Source organism: Bubalus bubalis, chromosome X (assembly GCF_019923935.1).
Source record: "Bubalus bubalis isolate 160015118507 breed Murrah chromosome X, NDDB_SH_1, whole genome shotgun sequence".
NCBI lineage: Eukaryota > Metazoa > Chordata > Mammalia > Artiodactyla > Bovidae > Bubalus > Bubalus bubalis.
Window position 1 is genome coordinate 125942395 of NC_059181.1, and position 24714 is coordinate 125967108.

General features: G+C 38.9%; 1 protein-coding gene across 1 annotated transcript in view; it reads left to right on the top strand.

The window, feature by feature from the left end:
- WDR44 (WD repeat domain 44) overlaps positions 1–1612 on the top strand; it is a gene marked incomplete in the record, with an annotated part of 85238 nt that extends 83626 nt beyond the window's left edge. The window contains 1 exon segment of the mRNA XM_045164556.1: positions 1542–1612. Coding sequence (XP_045020491.1) covers positions 1542–1548 — 7 coding nt within the window.
- Between the last annotated feature and the right edge of the window lie 23102 nt (positions 1613–24714).

Consider the following 24714-nt stretch of genomic DNA (forward strand, 5'->3'; position numbering starts at 1 on the left):
TATGTTTATGTTATGTATATGGTTAGTCACTTTGGGTTTTTACAACTGGTATCTCATATTATCAATCATACAGAACTTACCTTATCCACCTGTTTGGTAGAGTTAGAATTGCTTCTCCTTTGCTGATGAAGAAGCAACATCCAGAAAATTAAGTAATTTGCCTTAAGTGACACTGGTAATATCAGAGCCAGGATTAGAAGACTCCTAGCTCCAGAATTTGTGCTTTTGTACTTTGTGCTTTTGTAAGAGGAGATTTATCCCACCACCACTCACCCTTGGCCTTTTAAGTACAGAAACTAATAAAGCATTTTGAGACTCTAAGGTACAATGTCCTGTATACACTTTTACATGTCATTATTATTTGAACTCTTAATTTAGGGTCTACAGGCTCTCCTGAAATACTTACCTCTTCTTTCTTTATAGCCCTCTTTATTTCATATTTAAGTCCTTTTCTTACCAGTTCTCCGTTTTTCTTGAACTACCCAGTAATTACCCAGTAATTTAATTAGTAAAGTATTCAGCTTCTCTCTTTTATCTCTTAAGTGGACATTCATTCCTCCTGAGGGCTTCCCTGGTGGCTCAGTGGTATAGGATCTGCCTGCAATGCAGGAGACACAGGTTCCATCCCTGGGTGGGGAAGATCCCGTGGGGAAGGAAATGGCAACCCACTCCAGTATTCTTGCCTGGGGAAATCCCATGGACAGAGGAGCCTGGCAGGCCTGGTGTCACAAAGGGTCGTACATGACTTAGAGACAAAGCAGCAACAACAGGCATTCCTCCCAATGTGGGTTAACCCAGCAGCAGTTACCTAGAACTTTGATGAACGTATGAATGCCAGTGGCTACCCATGTCAACCCTACATGTTCAGGGCCTCTGAAGTGAGGCTAGGAGTCTGTATTTCAGCAAGTTCTCTTGGATGTTTTCTTAGGTGTTTCAAACTAGGAAGCTCTGATAGAGAGAGACCCCTAAAAAGCCCCACAACTTTGATTCTTTTTCTTTCTTCCCTAAATTTAGCCATGATTTTAATTACCTTGTTAGTGGCTCAGAAGATAAGTATGTTTATATCTGGAGTACTTACCATGACTTAAGCAAGTTTACTTCAGTCAGGAGAGATCGTAATGACTTTTGGGAAGGTATTAAAGGTAAGTAAATGTCCAGTTTGGTGTGTCTTTTAAATAAATAAAGTTAAAATGAAGATAAAAGTAAATTTGTATAGGCATTATTTCAGAGAGAGAGTTTGGCAGTTTTAACTGCTTTCAGTTTGTATTGGCTTTGTTTGACTTTTCTATACCAAGGAAGAACTTATACTTGTGTAAAATTTGAGAAGTCATGGAATCTCAGAACTTGTATGTGGTTTTGGGTATTTTTTTTTAAGAAAATATTTTTGAGTTTTAAATAGTTCTGAGTTACTTCTTATCTGTTCATTTCTAAAGATATTTGTATATAACATACACTATTATATTTTTTGCGTATTACACTTTTTCTCTTGATGTTTAGAATCAAGCTTATTAGTTATCCTAAAGTTGATTTTTTTTTTACAGCACATAATGCAGTTGTTACATCAGCTATCTTTGCTCCAAACCCAAGTTTGATGTTGTCTTTGGATGTGCAATCTGAAAAATCAGAAGGAAATGAAAAAGGTGAAGATGCCGAAGTGTTGGAAACCATGCCCTCTGGTAGGTACCTGTGTTTTATTTGTTCTTCATGCTCTCTGATCAGCCTTTAGTAGCTTCATTGATCTAAGAGTATTATGAGGTCTTCATGAATATGAAGAATATTTCTTGTATACAACATAATGGTTGACAGATATTCATTTCTAAAAGTTTTGGTAACATAATTCTTGGAGGTTTTACTTCTCTTAAATTCACCTGGGAATTAAAAGCGAAAATTTTGAAAAGTTGTGATTTTTTTATGAACAGTTGTTCTCTTTAGAGAAATGCAAACAAGACATAAATATATACACAATATATCACCTTTCTCTTCTACTACAGTATCATCTCTGTGAGGACACAGATTTTATGTGTTTTATTTATTGTTGTAGTGCCAGTGCCTAGCCCAGTGCTTGCCTGCATATGGTAGATGCTTAATAAAGAATTACTGAATAAGTGAGTTAAACCAAAATGAAAGCAATATTCTTTTCTCTTGCCACAAATTTAAAGTTTCTCATAGATAGCTCTTGGGTTGACCAAAAAGTTTGTCTGAGTTTTTCCCTAACAGCCAATGGAAAAACCTGAATGAAGTTTTTGGCCAACCCAATATCTTTAAGCCTGTCCTAAGGCTTTAATAACAAATAGTACTTTCAGTTATATAAAATGCTGAGATTAAGAAGTGAAAAGAAACCATCAAGTAGTAGTGAGTGCCAATTATATAAAAATGATTTTCCTGTTAATTCTTAAGAACAAGGTAGAGCCATGTGAATTTGGACCAATTGTTAACAAAAACGGTTTGTATTGTTATAATTGATTGCAGAATATTTTAGTAAATGCGTTTTCTCACTTTAGAGACTACACCAGGTCTTGAAGAGTGTTATAAAGACACAGCAATGCATACAGTGTACCAAGAGTGCTTCTAAAATTATTTGAATATTTAAAAGTTCTCAAGCATGTTTATTTAATCTCAAGCAGTTTCCCTTGTGGTATTGTTTGCACTCTACACTGCACTAAATACACTATTTCTTCTGTCTGTGAAGCAAAATTTTGATACCAAAGACAAGCTTCAGTCTAGCACTTCTTTCATTTACATGATTTAAAAATAAACCAACTCAGAGTTATTATACCTTTACTAAATGCCTGTTTGGAAATATTTCTTTTCATTTTTTTCCCTCACAGTCAAATCCTGTTTCTGTCTTCTAAATTAAGTTGTTTGGTTGGGCTTTTTCTTTTTTTTTGTCCAGTGATTCCTTTTTGCACTCTGTACATTTCCCCTACACATTGCACAGAAAGTTCTAGCTTTTAAAACTATTTGAGGAAAAATGGAAAGTGCTTTTTTTAAACTTCTCAAAACCACACCGTATTAACATTGTTCAGTTACTACTTCGCTGGGTCCTTTTTAAAGAGGCACAACTTTGAATCATACTCAGATTTGTGTTTGCTGTTTTCTACCTGTGTAGGTATATTCTAAGAATACTCTCAAACCCAGGGTATGAGATCATAAAGTATATCTGATTGCCCTCCTCTTTATTCCTGACATATTTGACTATTTAAGCTTCCATTTTCTTCATGTTTAAAATGGTGATAATACCTCATTGATAAGGTTTTGATATGGGCAGAAGACCTAAATGACATTTCTTCAAAGAAGAATACAGATGACCAACAGGCACATGAAAAGATGTTCCCTATCACTAATTATTCAGTTCAGTTCAGTTCAGTTCAGTTGCTCAGTCATGTCTGACTCTTTGCGACCCCAGTCGACTCATCACTAATTATTAGAGAAATGCAAATCAAAAGTACAGTACACACACACACACACAGGAATATTACTCACCCATTAAAAAGAATGAAATAATGCCACTTGCAGCAACATGGATGGACCTAACGATTATATTAAGTGAAGTGAGTCAGACAAAGATAAGTATGATGTCGTTTATATATGAAATCTAAAAAATAGTACCAATGAACTTACAAAACAGAAACAGACTCACAGACATAGAAAACAAACTTACAGTTACCAAAAAGGAAGAGGAGAGGGAGAAATTATGAGTATGGGACTAACAGATGCACACTACCATATATAAAATAGATAAATAACAAGGATTTACTATATAGCACAGGGAACTATATTCAATATCTTATAACAACCTATAATGGAAAAAATATATATGTACATATATGTGCGTGCATGCTCAGTCATTTCAGTTGTGTCAGACTCTGTACGACTCTATGGACTGCACCCCGCCAGGCTTCTCTGTCCGTGGGGTTTTCTGGGCAAGAATACTGGTGTAGGTTGCCATACCTTCTTACAGGGGATCTTCCCAACCCAGGGGTCGAACCCATGTCTCTTACATCTACCTGCACTGGCAAGCGGGTCCTGTACCACTAGCACCATGTGGGAAGCTCATGTAAATATTTATGTACCTCCAAGTATATGCATGTCTCAATCACTTTTCTGTACAGCTGAAACTAACACAATATTGTAAATCAACTATACTTCAATTTTTAAAAAGATACAGCTGAAAACCAAAAAAAGAAACAAGGTTGTGATAAGAATTAAAGATAAGACATGCATCTAGCAAAACGCCTGGCGTGTAATAGATATTATCGTCTTCATTATACAGTATCTTATAAAACATTTTCATATTTATATATATGATGACTTCTTTTATTCTCCAGCCTCTCTGATATCTGTCAGTTTGCTGCTGCTTCTGCTGCATGATGGTACTTTGAGACAAACGAAAAGTGTATTAGGAATATTCAAAGGCTTAGCATATGTTTTTAGCAAATCTAAGTGAAACCATTTTGTCTAACTTATCCTGTACACAACTTGCCATTTAAAGTTTGGATTATCTGCGTCCTTACAAATCAGCACTTCTTAAGTCTACGATTTTTGCCTGTGCATAATCGTTAACGCTGAATTTTGTTTGTTAAATGTTTTTACCAGCAAACATAAGAGGTAAGCATTTTTGCCATTCAGCTTAGCTACATAGTTCTTCAGTATGGACTGGAAAGGCAAAAGGTGTTGTCAGCATTCACAGAGCAATCATGTATACTTCATTTCATGGCAGTTCTAGTATGTCTGCTGTACAGTAAACCTTACTGTCAACCTCATTAGTGAGCCCTGTTAGCAAAAGACTTGCCCAGCTGATCCCATCTTGCCAACATTCCAGTCCTGGGGCTGAATAATATACTAGCCTCTTGCTGTGAGGGCTTCTCTGATGGCCCAGACAGTAAAGAATCTGCCTGCAATGCAGGAGACCCAGGTTCAAACCCTGGGTCAGGAAGATTCCCCTGGAGGAAGGCACAGCAACCTATTCTAGTATTCTTCTTGCCTGGAGAATCCCATGGACAGAGGAGCCTGGTGAGCTGTAGTCCATCAGGTCGCAAAGAGTTGGACATGACTAAGTGACTAACACACACACACACACTCTTGCCATGAAATGAAGAATTAGACAATTTAGAGGCCTTGGCTGCCTGGGACTAAATCCAGGCATCCAGGCCCCAAAGGGACCATAATCTCCCTATGCCAGGAAAAGAGCACCTAAGACAAGGTAAAGTGGAATTGAGCCTCAGAGAGGAGAGATACAGGAGGATGAAAGGATTATGGGAGCAAGCCAAGAAATAGACTGAAAAGGCAGGGAGAGGTTCTTCCCACCCCAGAGGTGGAGGGTCATGGGCATGTGACAAGCTTGTGGCAGCAGGCTTCATATTCCTTTTAAATCAATAAAAAACTTTTTTTTATGCTTTTAAGGTATTATGAAGACAGACAACACAGAAGTTCTTCTCTCTGCTGACTTCACTGGAGCAATCAAAGTGTTTATTAACAAAAGGAAAAATTTATCTTAATTTGAAATGACATTTAAAATAAGCATATCAGTAAGTTTCTGTATGTACCAGGACTGAAAAAAAATCATAGTGTTTCAGGTTAACATCCTTTTTTTTTATTTTTATTGGAAGTTGTTCAAATATAATATATTTTTTGAGAGGCAATGTTAATGATCTAGTAAACCCTGGACTGATAGACTAAAAGGAATGTAGCTAGAATAACATTGCCAAACATTAGGCTTTACCTTTTTTTACGTTTGTGTTTCTGTTATATAATTGTGAACATGCACAGATTTCTGCATGAAAATATATTAATATATTAATCACATGTGTGTGCCTTTTGGTTACATGCACTAAATCTAACAGAGTTAAATTATTTCAGTGGCTCTTTTGGCCTCTTATTGAGGAGGAGTGTCTTGTTTCTAGCTTAAATAATTTCTTTTGCACAAAATTTCATTTTTAAGAGAAGTGGTATCTTTTGACTGAGTTATTGTTTTAAAAATGTTATATAGGTTTTCAGTAGGTCAACAACCATGTGTAAATGGTTTTTATACATTTCTCAATTTGGGGATGATTTTTTTGTGTGTGTGGTCTAAAATGTGGACTTAAGATTCTTTTCTTTGTATGTGTATATATAATTTTTTTTTTTTGCCACACTGGAGCACAATGTTTCTATGTAAAGAATTCTTTTCATTCTTTATCCATGAGCACCAGGCTTTGCTCACTTAAAAAAAATTAAGCCGCATTAAGGAGTGAGTCTTCTTTTTTACAATAATGTAAAAATGAACTGTTTACATTTTTTTAAAGCATTGTAGTTTTAAAAATTAAGCTGTTTTGTTTTGTGCTGTTAAATTTGGAAACCTTTGTAAATACTGATATGATGTACCAATGAAATAACATCTGGGGTTGGAACCCTGATAATGTTGTTGATGGTTAGCATATGTTTCTGAAAATTAAATATGTATTATTAAAAGTTGGTGGCCAAAAGTTGTTAAACATGTGACTTTATTTTCCAATGACTTCAGTAACTTGAGAAATGTAAGAAAATAAAAGTCTTGTTTTATAATTTGATTTTTAGCAAGCAGAGATCACATTTTGGACCCCTAAATTATAATGTATTAGCTACATACCTTTAAGAAAAATAGTTTTTAATTCTAGTTCTAAAATGAACACTGCTATCAGTTCATCTCTATGCTTATACGTTCTTTACTGCAGTTGTTTTCAGTATGTAAGTGAGAAGCTGAGGAGACATGATCATATCCGTATTAATCAGCATAGTCTTGAGTGTCCCAGATTTTCTAGTTCATTTCGTATTGTTTACCTTGGTTTTATTTCTATGCTGCTTTCTTCCTCTTGCCAGCGACATGCTTTCTCCTTCCTCTCCTCCCACCTCCCTCACTATCCCCCACCTCTCTGCTCACTTTCCTGTATTCTGTCTGATAGATCAAGTTGTTATGCCATTGGCTTTCTAACCAGGCTCTTTCTTAGTCTCAAGGTCTGGATGGCAGTGGAATTGGTCTAGTGTCTCAGAGAACTCAGTGTCTTTAACTCTCTGAGGCTGCTTGGCTTTCACTGACTTCTGCCTGATGCCTTGTAGTCTTGCTGTGGTGCTGGATGTTTCAACTGCATATAATCGCGGTGTTGCCATATGAATATTTCCTGATGGGTTTTATGTGGTTTCTTGAACAAAAAGGCAAAGGCAAAATAGTTGGGATGCAAGCGTAAGAGAACAGTACTGATACTTCTAAATTTAGTTTTTAAAATGTTGGTTTATCATTATATAAATATACTGCAAAGTTACAAGTCAGAAAGTGAGTTTGAAAAGGTAGCATCAAGATGTATGTAAAGAAAAATTGAACAGTATTTTCCCCTAAAATGAACTGTATTAGAAACTCACTATATTAAGTGCTGTGGTATTATAGGAAGGAGCACAGATTCTAGAATTAGATAAACTTAGATTTGGTTTCCTCTGTTAGCACCTTCCTTGGGCATGTTGTTTTATATTAATTTCCATGTCCTTATCTGTAATATGAGAATATCTCACTGAAATTGTAAGGATTTAGTGAAAATCATGTATATGTAAAACTTGGTACCTGGTTAGTACTCAATAGACATACATTTCTCACTGCATTTCCCGAATCCCTCAGTACACTTCTAGACCAAAAAAAAAAACAAAAAGGGAGGAGAGGATGTAGAAGCACTTTTCAGATACTGATATTTCATGGATGAATAGTATTTTAAGGATTGACATAGGGCACCAGCCCTTTTTTGTCAACTCAACACTTTAAAAAACTTCCATCTATTTGTTGTTTAGTTGCTAAGTCCTGTCTGACTTGTGACCCAGTGGAATGTAACCTGCCAGGCTCTTCTGTCCATGAAATTTTCCAGGCAGGAATACTCAGTGGGTTGCCATTTCCTTCTCCAGTGGATCTTCCCTACCCAGGGATTGAACCTGCATCTCCTGCTTGGCAGGTGGATTCTTTACCACTGAGCCACCATCATAAAAGAGAGAACATTTTAATACTTAAAAAAAAGTCAAGCACAATCTTATCTTAGGGCAACAAACAGTCTATTAAAGTGAATAAACCTAGCTTTTGAAAAAAGTAACCATATTTTCTTATTTTCCCTTTCTCTGGTGAAAATTTCATCACAGTTAGTGTGGCTGCCTAAATAAGTTTAAAGCCACATTTCATTAAAAACTGTTTGGAGAGTCATAACAAGCCTTCCCTTGCTTTCATCTTGTTTACATTAATTGGAATTAAAATATGAATGACTCAACATAATTTAGCATGCCATTTTCTCTGGTCTTTCACATGATACAGCTAAACAGTTGCTTTTTATTCTTTGAAATACATGTATAACATTAATATATCCATTCCCCAAATTCCAATTTCAGATTTTGAGAGCCGGCTCTCCTTACTGATATGAAAAAATCAAATTTTCGGAATTTTTAAAGTCTTTATTATGGGGATTCAGGATAAAAATATGTTTGGGATTTAATATTTCCTCATAAGTTTTCTTTTTCTTTTTTTTTAATTTTATTTTATTTTTAAACCTGAAACACTGTATTAGTTTTGCCAAACATCAAAACGAATCCACCACATGTATACATACGCTCCCCATCCTGAACCCTCCTCCCTCCTCCCTCCCCACACCATCCCTCTGGGTCGTCCCAGTGCACCAGCCCCAAGCATCCAGTATCGTGCATCGAACCTGGACTGGCAACTCGTTTCATACATGATATTACACATGTTTCAATGCCATTCTCCCAAATCTTTCCACCCTCTCCCTCTCCAACAGAGTCCATAAGACTGTTCTATACATCAGTGTCTCTTTTGCTGTCTCGTTTTCAAAAGAAAATCATGCCCAGTTTCACTAGTTTCTAGCTTCATGCCTTACTTCTGCATTAGCATATGTTTATTGAACATGTATGTACAGACCATTGCTGGGACTAGAGAAGAATAAAACAGCATCCGTGTGCCAGAAGAGCTCACAGTCTGATGAAGAAGGTGGCCATAGAAACAAGCAAGAGACTTGGAACTGTCTTGTGGCTGTAGCCCTAGGAATGCCCCTTCTCATCCTATTTCCAATCTCTGTTTTTTTTGTTTTTTGTTTTTTTTTTTGGCTTCCTAGTAACTCATGACAGCCACTTGACTTTCAGGCCAGTCTTTGTTCATCTAATATTACAAGTAGCAAAGATAACATGAATAAAAAAAGACCTTATGAGTAAGCCAGAGGTAAGGCAGAAAAAAATGCAGTACCTAACCAAGGCAACATTTTCACTGGTCTCTGGCCCCCCTCCTCCCAGCCTAAAATCGTTGTCTATTTCCCCCAAAATCTTACCTGTCTTCTGTTTCAAACTAACTCCTGATTATCAGACTCCTCCCCACCACTGCTGTCCTGTTCCTTTCAGTTCTGAAGCTTGGTCCATTCTATTTTCTTTTGTTCGCTAGATGTAAGTCATCTAGTCTTGGGGAGCCCAGGTTCCCCCCGTTAACCACAACCACATGACTGGTGTAGATCCATGCACATGAGATACATTCAGGTTGATACAGCAGGGCCAGTGCGAAGGGTGGTGTGGAGAAGAGGGGAGGGATCCACTGCGGATTCCCCAACAAATCAAATGTCATCATGTAGATTACAGGTTATCTAGGCTGGCCCAAGCAGATTGAGCTGGCTTGTATGTCCAGCTACTCGGCACTACATTTTTTAAATTTTATTTTGGAATAACTAGATTTACAGAAAAGTTCCAAAGGAAATACAGCGTTCCCATGTACTTATTACGCAGTTTCCCTTAATGATAGTATCTTACATTACCATGGTACATTCATCAAAACTAAAATCCACACTGCTGCAATACTATTAAGTAAACTCCAAGCTTTATTCATATTGCACCAGTTTTTCACTAGTGTCCTTTTTCAATTCCAAGATCCAGTCCAGAATACCTTTCATTTAGACATATTGTGCTTCCTTAATTTAAATAAACTTTATTTTAGAATAGTTGTATATTTTTCAGAAAAGTTTGCATAGTTCACATATCCCCTGCACCAACTTCCCCTGTGGTTATCATCTGACATTACAGTGGCACATTTTTCACATTAAGGAACCAACACTGGTACATTACTATTAACTCCACGCTTTATTTGGATTTCACTAGTTTTTACCTAATGTCCTTTTTCTGTTCAGGAATCCCATCCAGGATGTGACATTACATGTGGTTGTCAGGTCTCCTTTGGCTCTTCTTAGCCATGATATTCTCTCATGCTTCCCATGCTTTTGACGACTTCAGCAGTTTTGAGGAGTACTCGTTAAGTATTTTGTTCAATGTTCCTCAGTTGGGTTTGTCTGGTATTTTTCTCATGATTCAGTAGGCTGTAGCCTCTAGGGAGGAAGCTCATGGAGGTGGATTGTTCTTTCATTACATCACATCAAGCATATATAGTACCAGAATGACTTATCACTTGGCTGAGGAGTGTTTGTCAGGTTTCTCTACTACAAAGTTACTTTTTTCTCACTTTCCATAAATCTGTTCTTTGGAAGTGAATCACTAAGGACAGCCCAAACTCATGGGGTAGGGAAGAGTTAAGGCCCACCTCCTTGAGAAGCAAGAATCTGTATAACTTAACTTGGAATTGTTTAGTACAGGAGATAGGTCTCTTCTCCCTTATTTATTTATTCAACCATTTGTTTGTATCAGCTTGGACTTACAGGTAATTATTTTATACTTTGAGTTGTAGTCCAACGCTGCATTATTTTGTCTTTCAACTTGTTATTTCAAGTTGGTTTCTATGTCCCTTTGACTTTTTTTTTTTTTTTTTTGGGCACTTCCTTTCTTTATGTCACTCCTAACATGCTCCAGGTTCATTTCATACGTTTCCAGTTCTGTAATCAACCACTTATCCAGGTTCCTTTTATTAGAGACTGGTATTAAAAATGAAGATCTGTGTGATAGATGTGCTCATTGCTACTGGGGCGTTGTTTCTCTTAGGCCATCTCAGCTGACAGAGCAAAGAAATATATGCATGCATACAAATCTCTGTTTATATCCACATCTATAAAATTTTCTATGTATCTCAATATTAAATTGGATTTGAATCCTTGCTGATGTCTCTGAGTGATCCATTAGTGCATAGGTTATTCTAGTTTCCTCCTCTTGCTTATGAATAACCTCTTTCTCCAACAGTGAGCCACCTGGTTCCCACCATTCACTATCCATTTACTTATTTGTTCAATCACAACATGGAGAAGGAAATGGCACCCCACTCCAGTACTCTTGCCTGGAAAATCCCATGGACGGAGGAGCCTGGTAGGCTATAGTCTATGGGGTCGCAAGGAGTTGGACACAACTGAGCAACTTCACTCACTCACTCACTCAATCACAACATAACATGTTCAGCAGTTTCAGAACTGCTAACCCATATCCCCAGGAGAAACACCTTTACCAACTAGAATACAGTTTTTACATAAAGTCCCTTGTCTTTTATGTCATAATATCTGGTCACAACACCATTTTTCAAAGTTACTTAGATCAGTGCCTTTTTTCTCTACTCACATCACCTTTTAAAATTAGATTCGTCTATACTATCTGTTCCTCTATTAAGATTTGATGATATAGATAGCCATACTTATTTAGTAAATAAACAATGGCATTCTTTTGTAGACAACTCCCTGCCTTGCTTTCAGATGCTTAGCATTATCCTAAAGCAATTTTACAGTCTGTCCTGTTGCTCCACTGGAGTTGCACTCATTCAGCAAACATCCAGTGCTTAATCTGTGTTAAGACCTTGAGGGAGTCTAATATGCTTTGGATCTCAGAAATTCATGAAGGTGTTACAATTATGATTTCAGTAATTTTATTGCATATTTTCTGAGTTCCTACTCTGAGGTACTGTAAAGAATAAAAAATAATAAAGTATGGCCTTTTCCTTCAAAGGTCACAATCAGAGCACTCTTTATTAATATGATAGAAACTTTTTTCCACTATTGGTGGTTTAGTCACTAAGTCATGTCCAACTGTTTGCGACCCCATAGACTGTAGCTCACCGGGCTCCTCTGTCCATGGGCTTTTCCAGGCAAGAATACTGGGGTGGGTTGTCATTTCCTTCTCCAGGAGATCTTCCACAGCCAGGGATCGAACCTGGGTCTCCTGCATTGCAGGCGGATTAGCCACCAGGGAAGCCATTTGTTAATAAAGCCTCTTCAGATTAGCAGTAGAGCATAAATAATGGCAGATCCGTTACACATTTTTCAACTTCGAATTTTGTGGGAAACCTAAATCTTAGGAGGATTTAACAAAATGTTATAGAGAAACTATGACTTAAGGATTATTTCCATGTAAAATACTATCCTTGAAGAAGCATTTGTGGGGGCAGAGTTGGGTTATATTTGTTGATTGCTGGCAGGGACTAGTAGCAAGGCTTAGGTAGAAGAAAGGCTTTAGTAGCTACATACCTTATCTATAAACTGACACAAATTCATAAGAAGTCCTTTCTAATTTAAAATATTTATTTTACTTTAATACTTACACATTGTAGAAAACGTGACTTATACCAAAAAGTTTAAGAAATAATCACCCATAATACTGTAAGTCAGAGATAACAGATATTAATATTTTAGAATATGTAGCTTTATTTTTATGCATGTATATTTTTAAGAGCTTATATAGTTATACAAGATAATTTGAATACTATTCATACTACACATCATGGGCAGTTTCCATATTTTTTCATGGTGCATAAATGTTCTATCATATGGATCAAATGTTGATCATATCTATCAGATGTTCTATCAATGTAAGCAATGTATGGATACTGAGGGTGTACCTGTATTTTATTACTATGAATAATAGTAGAAGATATAGAGGCAAATATCTTTATCAGAATTTCTAATTACTGACTTAAGATGATAAATCCTTAAAATGGAAGTATAAAGCATGAACTTCTAAGGATAAGCAGTATCATAGATTGTAAAAATCTTCTGCAAAGGAATTGGGAGCCTGGGTTTGTAGCCTTGGTTCTAGTGGCCTTGTGATTTCAGGAAAGCTAAGGAATTCTCTGAAAGCCTAACAAAAGAGGATATTTAGATTAAGATTCCTTCTAACTCTGGTGGTCCATGTGCCTGGTCAGCATTCCTTCAGAGGCAGTATAGCTAAGAATTCTCTCACTTTCTTGTTTCCTCAGCAGATAGCTAGATAACCCGTGATATGCAAGGCAATCACAGTTTATGTCACCTGCAAAGTCTGTTGAAGTCAACTCAGGGAGCTCATTTCTGGAGGTGGAATTCCTGGTTATGGAATTGACTAGTAGGAGAAAGGAGGGTGGGTAACAGTTGGCTCACCTTGCCCTACCTGTCTACAAGGCCAGTCACCACATCCAGGTATATCAACTCCTCTGCCTTTAGTTTACTTCCTTTAGTATAGCTTCATTTGTTTGGGTCTTGAAGGTTTTTTACCCTGCTGCTGCTGCTAAGTCGCTTAGAGTTGTGTCCGACTCTGTGCGACCCCATAGACGGCCTCCTACCAGGCTCCTCCATCCCTGGGATTCTCCAGGCAAGAACACTGGAGTGGGTTGCCATTTCCTTCTCCAATGCATGAAAGTGAAAAGTGAAAGTGAAGTCGCCCAGTCATGTCCAACTCTTAGCGACCCCATGGACTGCAGCCTACCAGGCTCCTCTGTCCATGGGATTTTCCAGGCAAGAGTACTGGAGTGGGTTGCCATTGCCTTCTCCATAATTAGTTAAGGTGATACCAATTAATTTTCCTTATCACTTGGCATTAACTAATAGTTGCGAATAAAGAAAAATAGGGCTCTGGAAAATGTTGGAAGGTACCAGGAAGGAAGAAAGGGAAACATGAGAGATAAGAAGACTCCAAAACAAACTCTATGGGCCTCATGTTTTTGTCTAAGGTATTCCAAGCTACGTCACTGTTAGAGGCCATACCAAGGTTACTTACTTCTGGAATATGGAATGTTGTGTTGTGTTAAATCGATTCAGTCATGTCCAACTCTGTGACCCTATGGACTGTAACCCACCAGGCTCCTCTGTCCATGGGATTTTCCAGGCAAGAACACTGGAATGGATTGCCATGCCGTCCTCCAAGGGATCTTCCTGACCCAGGGATCAAACCCATGTCTCTTAGGTCTCCTGCATTGGCAGGTGGGTTCTGTACCCCTAGCGCCACCTGAGAAGCCCCATATGGAATGTAGGACCACGTTTACGACTAAATGGATGGCTCACAGCCCAATACTAACAATAACCAAAACTACCAGAAGGGGGCACTAGTGGTTCCAAGTCAGAGCATCCCTGAGAGCTTCACTATAGTAAATTCAACTGCTCCAAGAGCTGGCTGTATTATATGGCAACTAGGAACCTCAATAAAGCCAAGCCCATCACCTCTCTCATCCAGCTGCCAGGACAGGTGTGGCTTTGTGTTGTTAATGTCTTTATGTTCATGTTGGCATTAGAACTTCTGACCTGTGGCACCAGAATGGCACAGTCTGACTGAGTTCTACACCTAGAATTTCTAATGACAACTGATCATGCCCTAAATCAGTGTATTGAGAAGCATTTCCCCTAATGTTTTTCCTCCAAATACATTCATCAGCTGAATCAGTAAATATTGTCTCCTCTAGCTGATACTCAACATTTAAAATACTGCAGTGCTGGGGCTTCCTTGGTGGTACAGTGGTTATGAATCTGCCTTGCAATGCAAGGGCACAGGTTCCATCCCTGGTCCAGGAAGATCCCACACACCACAGAGCAATTAAAAGCCTGAGCACCGCAGCTACTGAGCCAACATGCTGCAACTATGGAAGCCCACGTGCCTAGAGCCTGTGCTCCACAACAAGAGAAGCCCCCGCAATGAGAAAGCCATGCGTTGCAATGAAGAGTAGCCCCTGTTCACTGCAACTAGAGAAAGCCTGCATGCAGCAACAAAGACCCACCACAGCCAAAAAATTAAATAAACTTTAAGAAATAAAATATTGCAGTACATATTATTCATTATCTGGATAAGAAGGCCAAAAGCATAACTTAAAATTGCTAGGAAAACAAAAGGCCTTAGATTTTTCACTGTCCCTAGCTAGGAAGAGTGAGGAGGAATATTGGAGCAGATGGCAGTAATTTTTCTCTCCTGGGACCAGACCAAACAGGAAACCAAAAAGCGAGAAGGAACCATATCAATCTGCTGAATGTCCAAAGAAATTTCACATGTATTTTAGTGAACCACAAAACTAACCTAAGTTAGCCACAGAACAAAGTGTTTGCTAAAGCACAGCAAACCAGAACTAACCTGCTTTCTAAAAAACCTGAGTATTATAATAATGATCAAAGAGAACTTAAATCGAATCTTGCTTTTGGTAATTCACAATCCATAATCAGGAGTGCCTTCCAAAAGATAAGTTTGGGATGAGGTAAAAAAAACAAAGATCTTCATTAAGTTCTGTATGTGGCAAGAGCAAATCCCTAAGTATGAGGTGGGGGGAGTGCAGACAGACTGCAGAAACACCAAAGGCTAGAACAGATCCCGATGGCAATGGGAGTGGAGTGTGGTAGAAAGCCTTAAAACCTCCAGGAACCAAGTTGAAACAGATACACAAGAGAATGATTCCACTTCATGGTCGATTATTATGAACTGACCCTTAGAATGTATTTGAAAGTTGATCACAGGGCCTTACAAGTATGAGATGCTCAACAAATATCCAACTTGAGCTGCCCGCTGTGAAAAAGGCTACAGTAATAGAAGAAAGATTGAAAATTATGTGTGACTTCACTGGCTGTATTTTTATGTGGGCATTTGCTAAATCAAAGGAATAATCCATTAGAGACCGGATTTGGTCAGTCAAGCTTTTGTGCATCTCTATTAGGGAAAGGATTTATTTTCATCTTATAAATGTAAACAATTACATGAAAGCATTTTGCTCTCAAGCATTAATGTCGAGAACAGAACATTTTGTTTCTACTTTTTCAAGGCCTTCTCCCTTCAGTCTGACTGGGCAGCACTTAAACTGTAGTATGTCTGATTTGTCCACCTTCCTCAGAAGCACCTGGGAGCTTGTTAACCATGCACACTCCTGGGTCACACCTCTTGTAGGCGAGAGGCAGGAATCTTTTTTCACATCTTTCTAAGAGACTGCTTTGCACCCTCAACTTTAAAAGTCCCTGAGCTAGGAATAGATGTTCAAGCAGCTAACTCACTTGGGCAAGGTCAAGAGGCGGTCAAGTATGGCCATGGATTTTCCCAAGGCCAACAACCAGTGGTGGGTATGCTGGTAAATGTTTCAACAGTCAGCTCTCTAAAAGAAAGCCTCCATTTGTAGCATTTGCCATTTCTGCCATGTCAATACTCTCACTATAGTCGATTTCAAGCTACCAGTGTGACATCACCTAGTGTGGACTTGAGAAGGGATATGCAGCAGTGCACGTTTATATAGTAGTCCTACCATGCAGCTATAATAGATGTAAATAACCTTAAGATCAAAAATTATAGTAAAAGGGGGACTTCTCTGGTGGTCAAGCAATTAAGACTTCACTTTCATTGCAGGGGGCACAGGTTCAATCCCTGGTCAGGGATCTAAGATCCTGCATGGCTCATGGCAACCAAAAAAAAAAAAAAAAACTTACAGTAAAAGGTAGGAAAATAATTAGGAAGTGATGACTTTTTGAGTACTTTCCTTTGTCTTCACTATAATTTATCTTGTAATTTAAATTTTAAGTATGACTGTCTAATACATCAGTTCAGTTCAGTCACTCAGTCGTGTCTGACTGTTTGGGACCCCATGGACTGCAGCTGCACACCAGGCCTCCCTGTCCATCACCAACTCCCAGAGCTTGCTCGAACTCATGTCCATCAAGTCAGTGATGCTATCCAACCATCTCATCCTCTGTTGTCCCCTTCTCCTCCAGCCTTCACTCTTTCCCAGCATCAGGGTCTTTTAACAAGAGTTAGCTCTTCACATCAGGTGGCCAAAGTATTGGAGCTTCAGCTTCAGCATCAGTCCTTCCAATGAATATTCAGGACTGATTTCCTTTAGGATTGACTGATTTGATCTCCTTGCAGTCCAAGGGACTCTCAAGAGTCTTCTCCAACACCACAATTCAAAAGCATCAATTCTTCGCGCTCAGCTTTCTTTATGGTTCAACTCTCACATCCATATATGACTACTGGAAAAACCATAGCTTTGACAATTCCGACCTTTGTCTAATACATGGCTTGCAAATTTAATGATCAGCTCTCATAGGTATTATAAGCTGGCACCAGCACACCACTGCCTGCAACTATTCCTGAAAGATGCACCACCCTCCTTTTTCCTATGGATTAATCATGGCGCATGACCAATCTTAAGAAAACCTACCATCTGCCCAGTGAGGCAGGAGCAAGTAGGAGGTGGGGGGAAGGGAGGGAGCAAGGCTGTATGGAGATTAATTTTGTCAGTAACCAACATCCATGAATTGCTATTGATTTATTCACTCTTGTGGGGCCTGTGTGACCAAACGGAACCCACGAGGCAGCTACTTTAGCTTCATTCAGAGGCTTGCCCTAGAGCCTGAGCTAAGAAAATGAGGGTATGTGTATATGCTGCAGCCCATGGGCAAAAACTGTCCTCTGCACCTTACACTCTATCAGGCACAACTTGCCTTAGATGAGGAAAGGGAAGGATGTGTGCTTAGAATGCAGAGTCCAGGCCTCCCCAGGTTTCCTGAATCGGGATCAAAGGGAATCTGGCTCCAGAATTTGCATATTTACAAACTCACCATCAATTCTGATAAGCACTAACATTTTAGAACTCCTTGGTTGGAGCAGCTGTTACAGATAAGTACACATAACCCTGAGGGTACATGAAGACTTTCCAAGGCATAAATAGTTTTGTAGGCAAAGGTAGTTTTGTAGGAATCAATTTCCAAACCCTCCATTTTCATATGTCCTCAGATTTCCTAAAATCCATCTGCCTGAGAAAGAAGCAACCTGAAGAATCTCCTTTCCTGCCTCCCCCATTCATGATCACCTGTATCTCCCTTGGCAGATCAATAAAAAACCATACTTCTCACCCATCTCAAAACTTACCCTAAGGAATGGCCCCAGGGTGTAAAAACCGCCATAGAGACAAAGAGAGGGACAATTCAAAATACTATTATTGGGGCTGAGGACACGAGTGACTACAATAATGGGTTAGTGTTGGTTTCGAACTCTTTGCTTCCAACAAAATTGTATGAATACCTGTCAGCTAACCATTAAAAAATCACTGATAATAGATCGGTATTTTTTAATATACTTGAAAAGGGTTCAAAGAATTGAATGGCAACATTATAACAAAATTCTCATCTACTTAAATTTGTGAATAATCTTCTTCAGTGCTTAGGTATATAAATGGAAAGGAAAATAGGAAGAAAGTGAAGCTGAACCCTGTGTTGTTTTAGCAGTAAGAACTAGTCAGCCACAGAAATATGAACTAATAGAAAATCGCCTCATACACCTTATTTAGAGCTCTATTTCCAATCAAAATGTACTAGTGTTTAATAACTGATTAAAATTGTTGCATTTATTTTCATCGAGCCTTACAGCAATATAAATGTAAGGCTAACTCAATTAAGAAGAAAAGTAATATTTAGAGCATCTTGGTCACGTGAAATGAAAAATATGTTTAACATATGTATCTGTATATTGCTGCAAAGAAGTATGGAAGGATGATCAATATAAACATTTCCAAGAATGAAAATATATTAGGATAAAAATCTTGGAGAAGAGGAACAGAACTATATATTCAAGGAGAAAAGGGAATAATAAATAATTTTCAACTGTTAAAGAAGAGCTTGTCTACATGTATTTGAAAGTATGATGGTAGCTGTCAAGTAGTTATGGTATGAATCCTATGGTTTATAAAATATATCTTTTAAAAGCTACTATTTAAAAAATGGGAAATTGAGAGATTTCCCTGGTGGTCCAGTGGTTGAGAATCCAGCTTGTAATGCAGGGGACATAGGTTCGATCCCTGATCAGGGAACTAGATCCCACATGTCACAGCTAAGACCTGGGGCAGCCAAATAAATAAACATTAAAAATAAAAAACATAAAATTGAGAATGGGTTGGGGTGTTTAGTATAATGGAATAACTACTGATTTCTCCCCACTAGTTCTTAAAAATGAAGTTCTGAAAAATATATATTGGATGGCAAAGTATTACAAAATTTAAGTAAACTCTTCTACATCCAAATGGGCTCTTTGTAATAGGAAAGTTGTCAAGGATTTCTTTGAAATGATGGTGTGTTCCAGGAACAGCTTGTATTCTGACTTTTTCATTAGCTTTCTGACTTTGGACAAGTAGCTTCCCCCCTCCCTGGGCTTCATTATCCCTACCTGCAGAATAAAGGACGGAACACAAAGATATTTCAAGTCCTTCCTGCTCTAACTGGTGATCTCACCTATTTCTCTTAGTTGGTTTAAACATCAGTGTATTTTCCCTTTCAGTTCAGTTCAGTCGCTCAGTCGTGTCCGACTCTTTGTGACCCCATGAATTGCAGCACGCCAGGCCTCCCTGTCCATCACCAACTCCGGGAGTTCACCCAAACCCATATCCATCGAGTCGGTGATGCCATCCAGCCATCTCATCCTCTGTCTTCCCCTTTTCCTCCTGCCCCCAATCCCTCCCAGCATCAGAGTCTTTTCCAATGAGTCAACTCTTCACATGAGGTGGCCAAAGTACTGGAGTTTCAGCTTTAGCATCAGTCCTTCCAAAGAACACGCTGGACTGATCTCCTTTAGAATAGACTGGTTGGATCTCCTTGCAGTCCATGGGACTCTCAAGAGTCTTCTCCAACACCACAGTTCGAAAGCATCAATTCTTCGGCGCTCAGCTTTGTTCACAGTCCAACTCTCACATCCATACATGGCTACTGGAAAAACCATAGCCTTGACTAGACGGACTTTTGTTGGCAAAGTATTGTCTCTGCTTTTGAATATGCTATCTAGGTTGGTCATAACTTTCCTTCCAAGGAGTAAGCGTCTTTTAATTTCATGGCTGCAAGCACCATCTGCAGTGATTTTGGAGCCCACAACTATAAAGTCTGACACTGTTTCCCCATCTATTACCCATGAAGTGATGGGACCAGATGCCATGATCTTCGTTTTCTGAATGTTGAGCTTTAAGCCAACTTTTTCACTCTCCTCTTTCACTTTCATCAAGAGGCTTTTTAGTTCCTCTTCACTTTCTGCCATAAGGGTGGTGTCATCTGCATATCTGAGGTTATTGATATTTCTCCCGGCAATCTTGATTCCAGCTTGTGCTTCTTACAGCCCAGAGTTTCTCATGATGTACTCTACATATAAGTGGTTTTAGGCCGTTGTGTAATTTCAGTTCACTTCCACTAGAGGGAAGCCAGAGAAAGGAGATGGTGCTAAAAAAAAAAAAAAAAAATTGGCAGAAGGAACATGTTACATGGACAAAAATGAAACTGGAATTTCTGCTGCTTTCATTTCTCTTAGCGATTGTGCTCCTATATTACATGAAGAAATTTTGAGAAGTAATTTACATAATTTTCTTTTTATTCAATATAAGGAAATCAAGTATATACTTGCCTTGTTCATACTGCCTATCCCCAGCTAAGAAATTCAGTCTTTACTAAATCAGTCTTAAAGCTCACTCCTTCCCCATTCTTTTTACTGGGATTTCCAATCAAGAATTTTGATTAGAAACCTTCATTGATTTCCATTTGCTTACCACCAAAAATTCTACACTCTGGTCAACTTTGTAATTAGCTTTGTTTCCCATAACTCCCCAGGAATTATCCTGTACCCCAGAGATGTGCCTTTCCATGCAAATCCCCCAAATGTAGCCATGGTCTTTGCAGGGCTGAACTAGCTGTGGTGTGACAGAAAGAGCCCCAGGCTAGAATCAAAAGATCTTATTACACAGAACTTAGATGGTTGATTTCAGGGCTAGACAAGGTAGGCACAAGATGGTCCTGGAACATGCTGTTATTCCAGAAATTAAGGAAATGCTCAAAATAAATGATGGGGGTATGTCACAAGAACAGGAACCAGCTTGAAAGGGCCATAGGCCAAATCTCTGACAAATTGAGAAGCAAAATAAATACAGTAATGAAATATGAAACCCTGAAAAAACAGAAAGCCATGAGTCCATACCAATAATAGATAGAAACACAACATACACATATAAATGGAGGAACGTGAAGGGATCTTGTTTAGAGTATGCAATGGTGAAGGCAAAAGAAGTACTTGAGTTGGAAAATCAACATTATGTTAAGTATTGGTCAGAGTCATCAATGACTTTGATTAGCAGTAGGATAGTTGCATGGTCTTAAAGTATTACCCCACAAATTGCTTGTTAATTGCATAGTAAAAAAAAAACAACAACTATACAGTGAGGAAATTGAATAACATCTTGCCCAAGTGATAAAATTAACATCACCAGGGTGTCTTCAGATGTGACACCCTGAGAAGGACCCAGCATTGCCTCTGTAGTATCTCAGTTGAGAATGTCAAAGCTGAATGTCAAACAAACCTCAAATAAGGAACATTCTATTGAAAAAATCAAGAGGAGAGCGAGGACTGTACTCCTTGAGAATATCAATATCATAAAAGACAAAGTCTATGGAAATATCTCCAGATTAAAGAGATTAAAGAGACATGACCATTAAATATATACATGATCTTAGACTGGACTCTGTATGGGAGGATCATGCTATAAAGGACATTATTGGTCAATTGACAAAATTGGAATAAGATGGCAGATCACATAAAATTGTATCAATATTAAATTTACTGAAGTTGATAACTATACTGTGGTCATATAAAAGAATATCCCTATTCTTATGAAATAGATGCTGAAATATTTAGAAGTAATTGGTCATAAACCTCCCTGGTGGCTCAGAAAGTAAATAATCTGCTTGCAATGCGGCATACCTGGGTTCAGACCGTGGGTCGGAAGATATCCCTGGAGAAGGGAATGGCACCCCACTACAGTATTCTTGCCGGGAGAGTCCCATGGTCAGAGGAGCCTGAGGGCTACAATCCAGGGGGTCGCAAAGAGTTGGACATGACTGAGCAACTGACACTTTCAATCGGTTATAAATTATGTGACATTCTCAATTCAGAAAAAATGAATGTGTATACACAGAGAGAGCATGTGTTATAACAGTAATCAGAGGTATTCTCTGTACCATTCTTGCAACTTTTCTGTAATTTTGAGATTTCTCAGTTTACAAGCTTAAAAACTACGGTTGCAAATCCTGATCATGCCCTTCAGATCTCAGGCAACATACATGACTTCTCAACAGGGGCAGCTACCAATCCTTGTTGCTTACCATGGATCAAAGTGGGAAGTACTGTACCTGCGTTATCTCAGTCCTCAAAACAGTATTCCAGGAGAGGTTTTACCCTGCCTGTATAGATGAGAAAACTAAGGCTCCAAGAAGTTAAATAACTTGCCCAAGATCACCTAGTTATTAAGTGGTAGGGCTGAGATTTGAACCCACGTCTGATACTAGCAACTCATTCCCAAAGAAGATAATCGTAACTTAGTCATATTTTTCCTTTTACATGGTAATTGTGATATCCTAGAATGGGAAAGACTAGAGATCTCTTCAAGAAAATTAGAGATACCAAGGGAACATTTCATGCAAAGATGGGCTCAATAAAGGACAGAAATGGTAGGGACCTAACAGAAGCAGAAGATATCAAGAAGAGGTGGCAAATACGCAGAAGAACTGTACAAAAAAGATCTTCATGACCCAGATAATCACGATGATGTGATCACTGACCTAGAGCCAGACATCCTAGAATGTGAAGTCAAGTGGGCCTTAGAAAGCATCACTACGAACAAAGCTAGTGGAGGTGATGGAATTCCAGTTGAGCTATTTCAAATCCTGAAAGATGATGCTGTGAAAGTGCTGCACTCAATATGCCAGCAAATTTGGAGAACTCAGCAGTGGCCACAGAACTGGAAAAGGTCAGTTTTCATTCCAATCCCAAAGAAAGGCAATGCCAAGGAATGCTCAAACTACCACACAATTGTACTCATCTCACACGCTAGTAAAGTAATGCTCAAAAGTCTCCAAGCCAGGCTTCAGCAATATGTGAATCGTGAACTTCCAGATGTTCAAGCTGGTTTTAGAAAAGGCAGAGAAACCAGAGATCAAATTGCCAAAATCCACTGGATCATCAAAAAGCAAGAGAGTTCCAGAAAAACATCTATTTCTTCTTTATTGACTATGCCAAAGCCTTTGACTGTGTGGATCACAATAAATTGTGGAAAATTCTGAAAGAGATGGAAATACCAGACCACCTGACCTGCCTCTTGAGAAACCTGTATGCAGGTCAGGAAGCAACAGTTAGAACTGGACATGGAACAACAGACTGGTTCCAAATAGGAAAAGGAGTATGTCAAGGCTGTATATTGTCACCCTGCTTATTTAACTTAGATGCAGAATACATCATGAGAAACACTGGGCTGGAAGAAGCACAAGCTAGAATCAAGAATGCCGGGAGAAATATCAATAACCTCAGATATGCAGATGACACCACCCTTATGGCAGAAAGTGAGGAAGAACTAAAAAGCCTCTTGATGAAAGTGAAAGAGGAGAGTGAAAAAGTTGGCTTAAAGCTCAACTTTCAAAAAACTAAGATCATGGCATCTGGTACCATCAGTTCAGTTCAGTTCAGTCGCTCAGTCGTGTCCGAATCTTTGCGACCCCATGAATTGCAGCACACCAGGCCTCCCTGTCCATCACCAACTCCCGGAGTTCACTCAGACTCATGTCCATTGAGTTGGTGATACCATCCAACCATCTCATCCTCTGTCGTCCCCTTCTTCTCCTGCCCCCAATCCCTCCCAGCATCAGTCTTTTCCAATGAGTCAACTCTTCGCATGAGGTGGCCAAAGTACTGGAGTTTCAGCTTTAGCATCAGTCCTTCCAAAGAACACCCAGGACTGAACTCCTTTAGAATAGACTGGCTGGATCTCCTTGCAGTCCAAGGGACACTCAAGAGTCTTCTCCAACACCACAGTTCAAAAGCATCAATTCTTCGGTGCTCAGCTTTCTTCACAGTCCAACTCTCATCCATAAAAACCACTGGAAAAACCATAGCCTTGACTAGACGGACCTTAGTTGGCAAAGTAATGTCTCCGCTTTTGAATATGCTATCTAGGTTGGTCATAACTTTCCTTCCAAGGAGTAAGTGTCTTTTAATCTCATGGCTGCAAGCACCATCTGCAGGGACTTTGGAGCCCCCCCCAAAAAAAGCCTGAAACTGTTTCCACTGTTTCCCCATCTATTTCCCATGAAGTGATGGGACCAGATGCCATGACCTTCGTTTTCTGAATGTTGAGCTTTAAGCCAACTTTTTCACTCTCCTCTTTTACTTTCATCAAGAAGCTTTTTAGTTCCTCTTCACTTTCTGCCATAAGGGTGGTGTCATCTGCATATCTGAGGTTATTGATATTTCTCCCGGCATTCTTGATTCTAGCTTGTGCTTCTTCCAGCCCAGTGTTTCTCATGATGTATTCTGCATCTAAGTTAAATAAGCAGGGTGACAATATACAGCCTTGACATACTCCTTTTCCTATTTGGAACCAGTCTGTTGTTCCATGTCCAGTTCTAACTGTTGCTTCCTGACCTGCATACAGGTTTCTCAAGAGGCAGGTCAGGTGGTCTGGTATTTCCATCTCTTTCAGAATTTTCCACAGTTTATTGTGATCCACACAGTCAAAGGCTTTGGCATAGT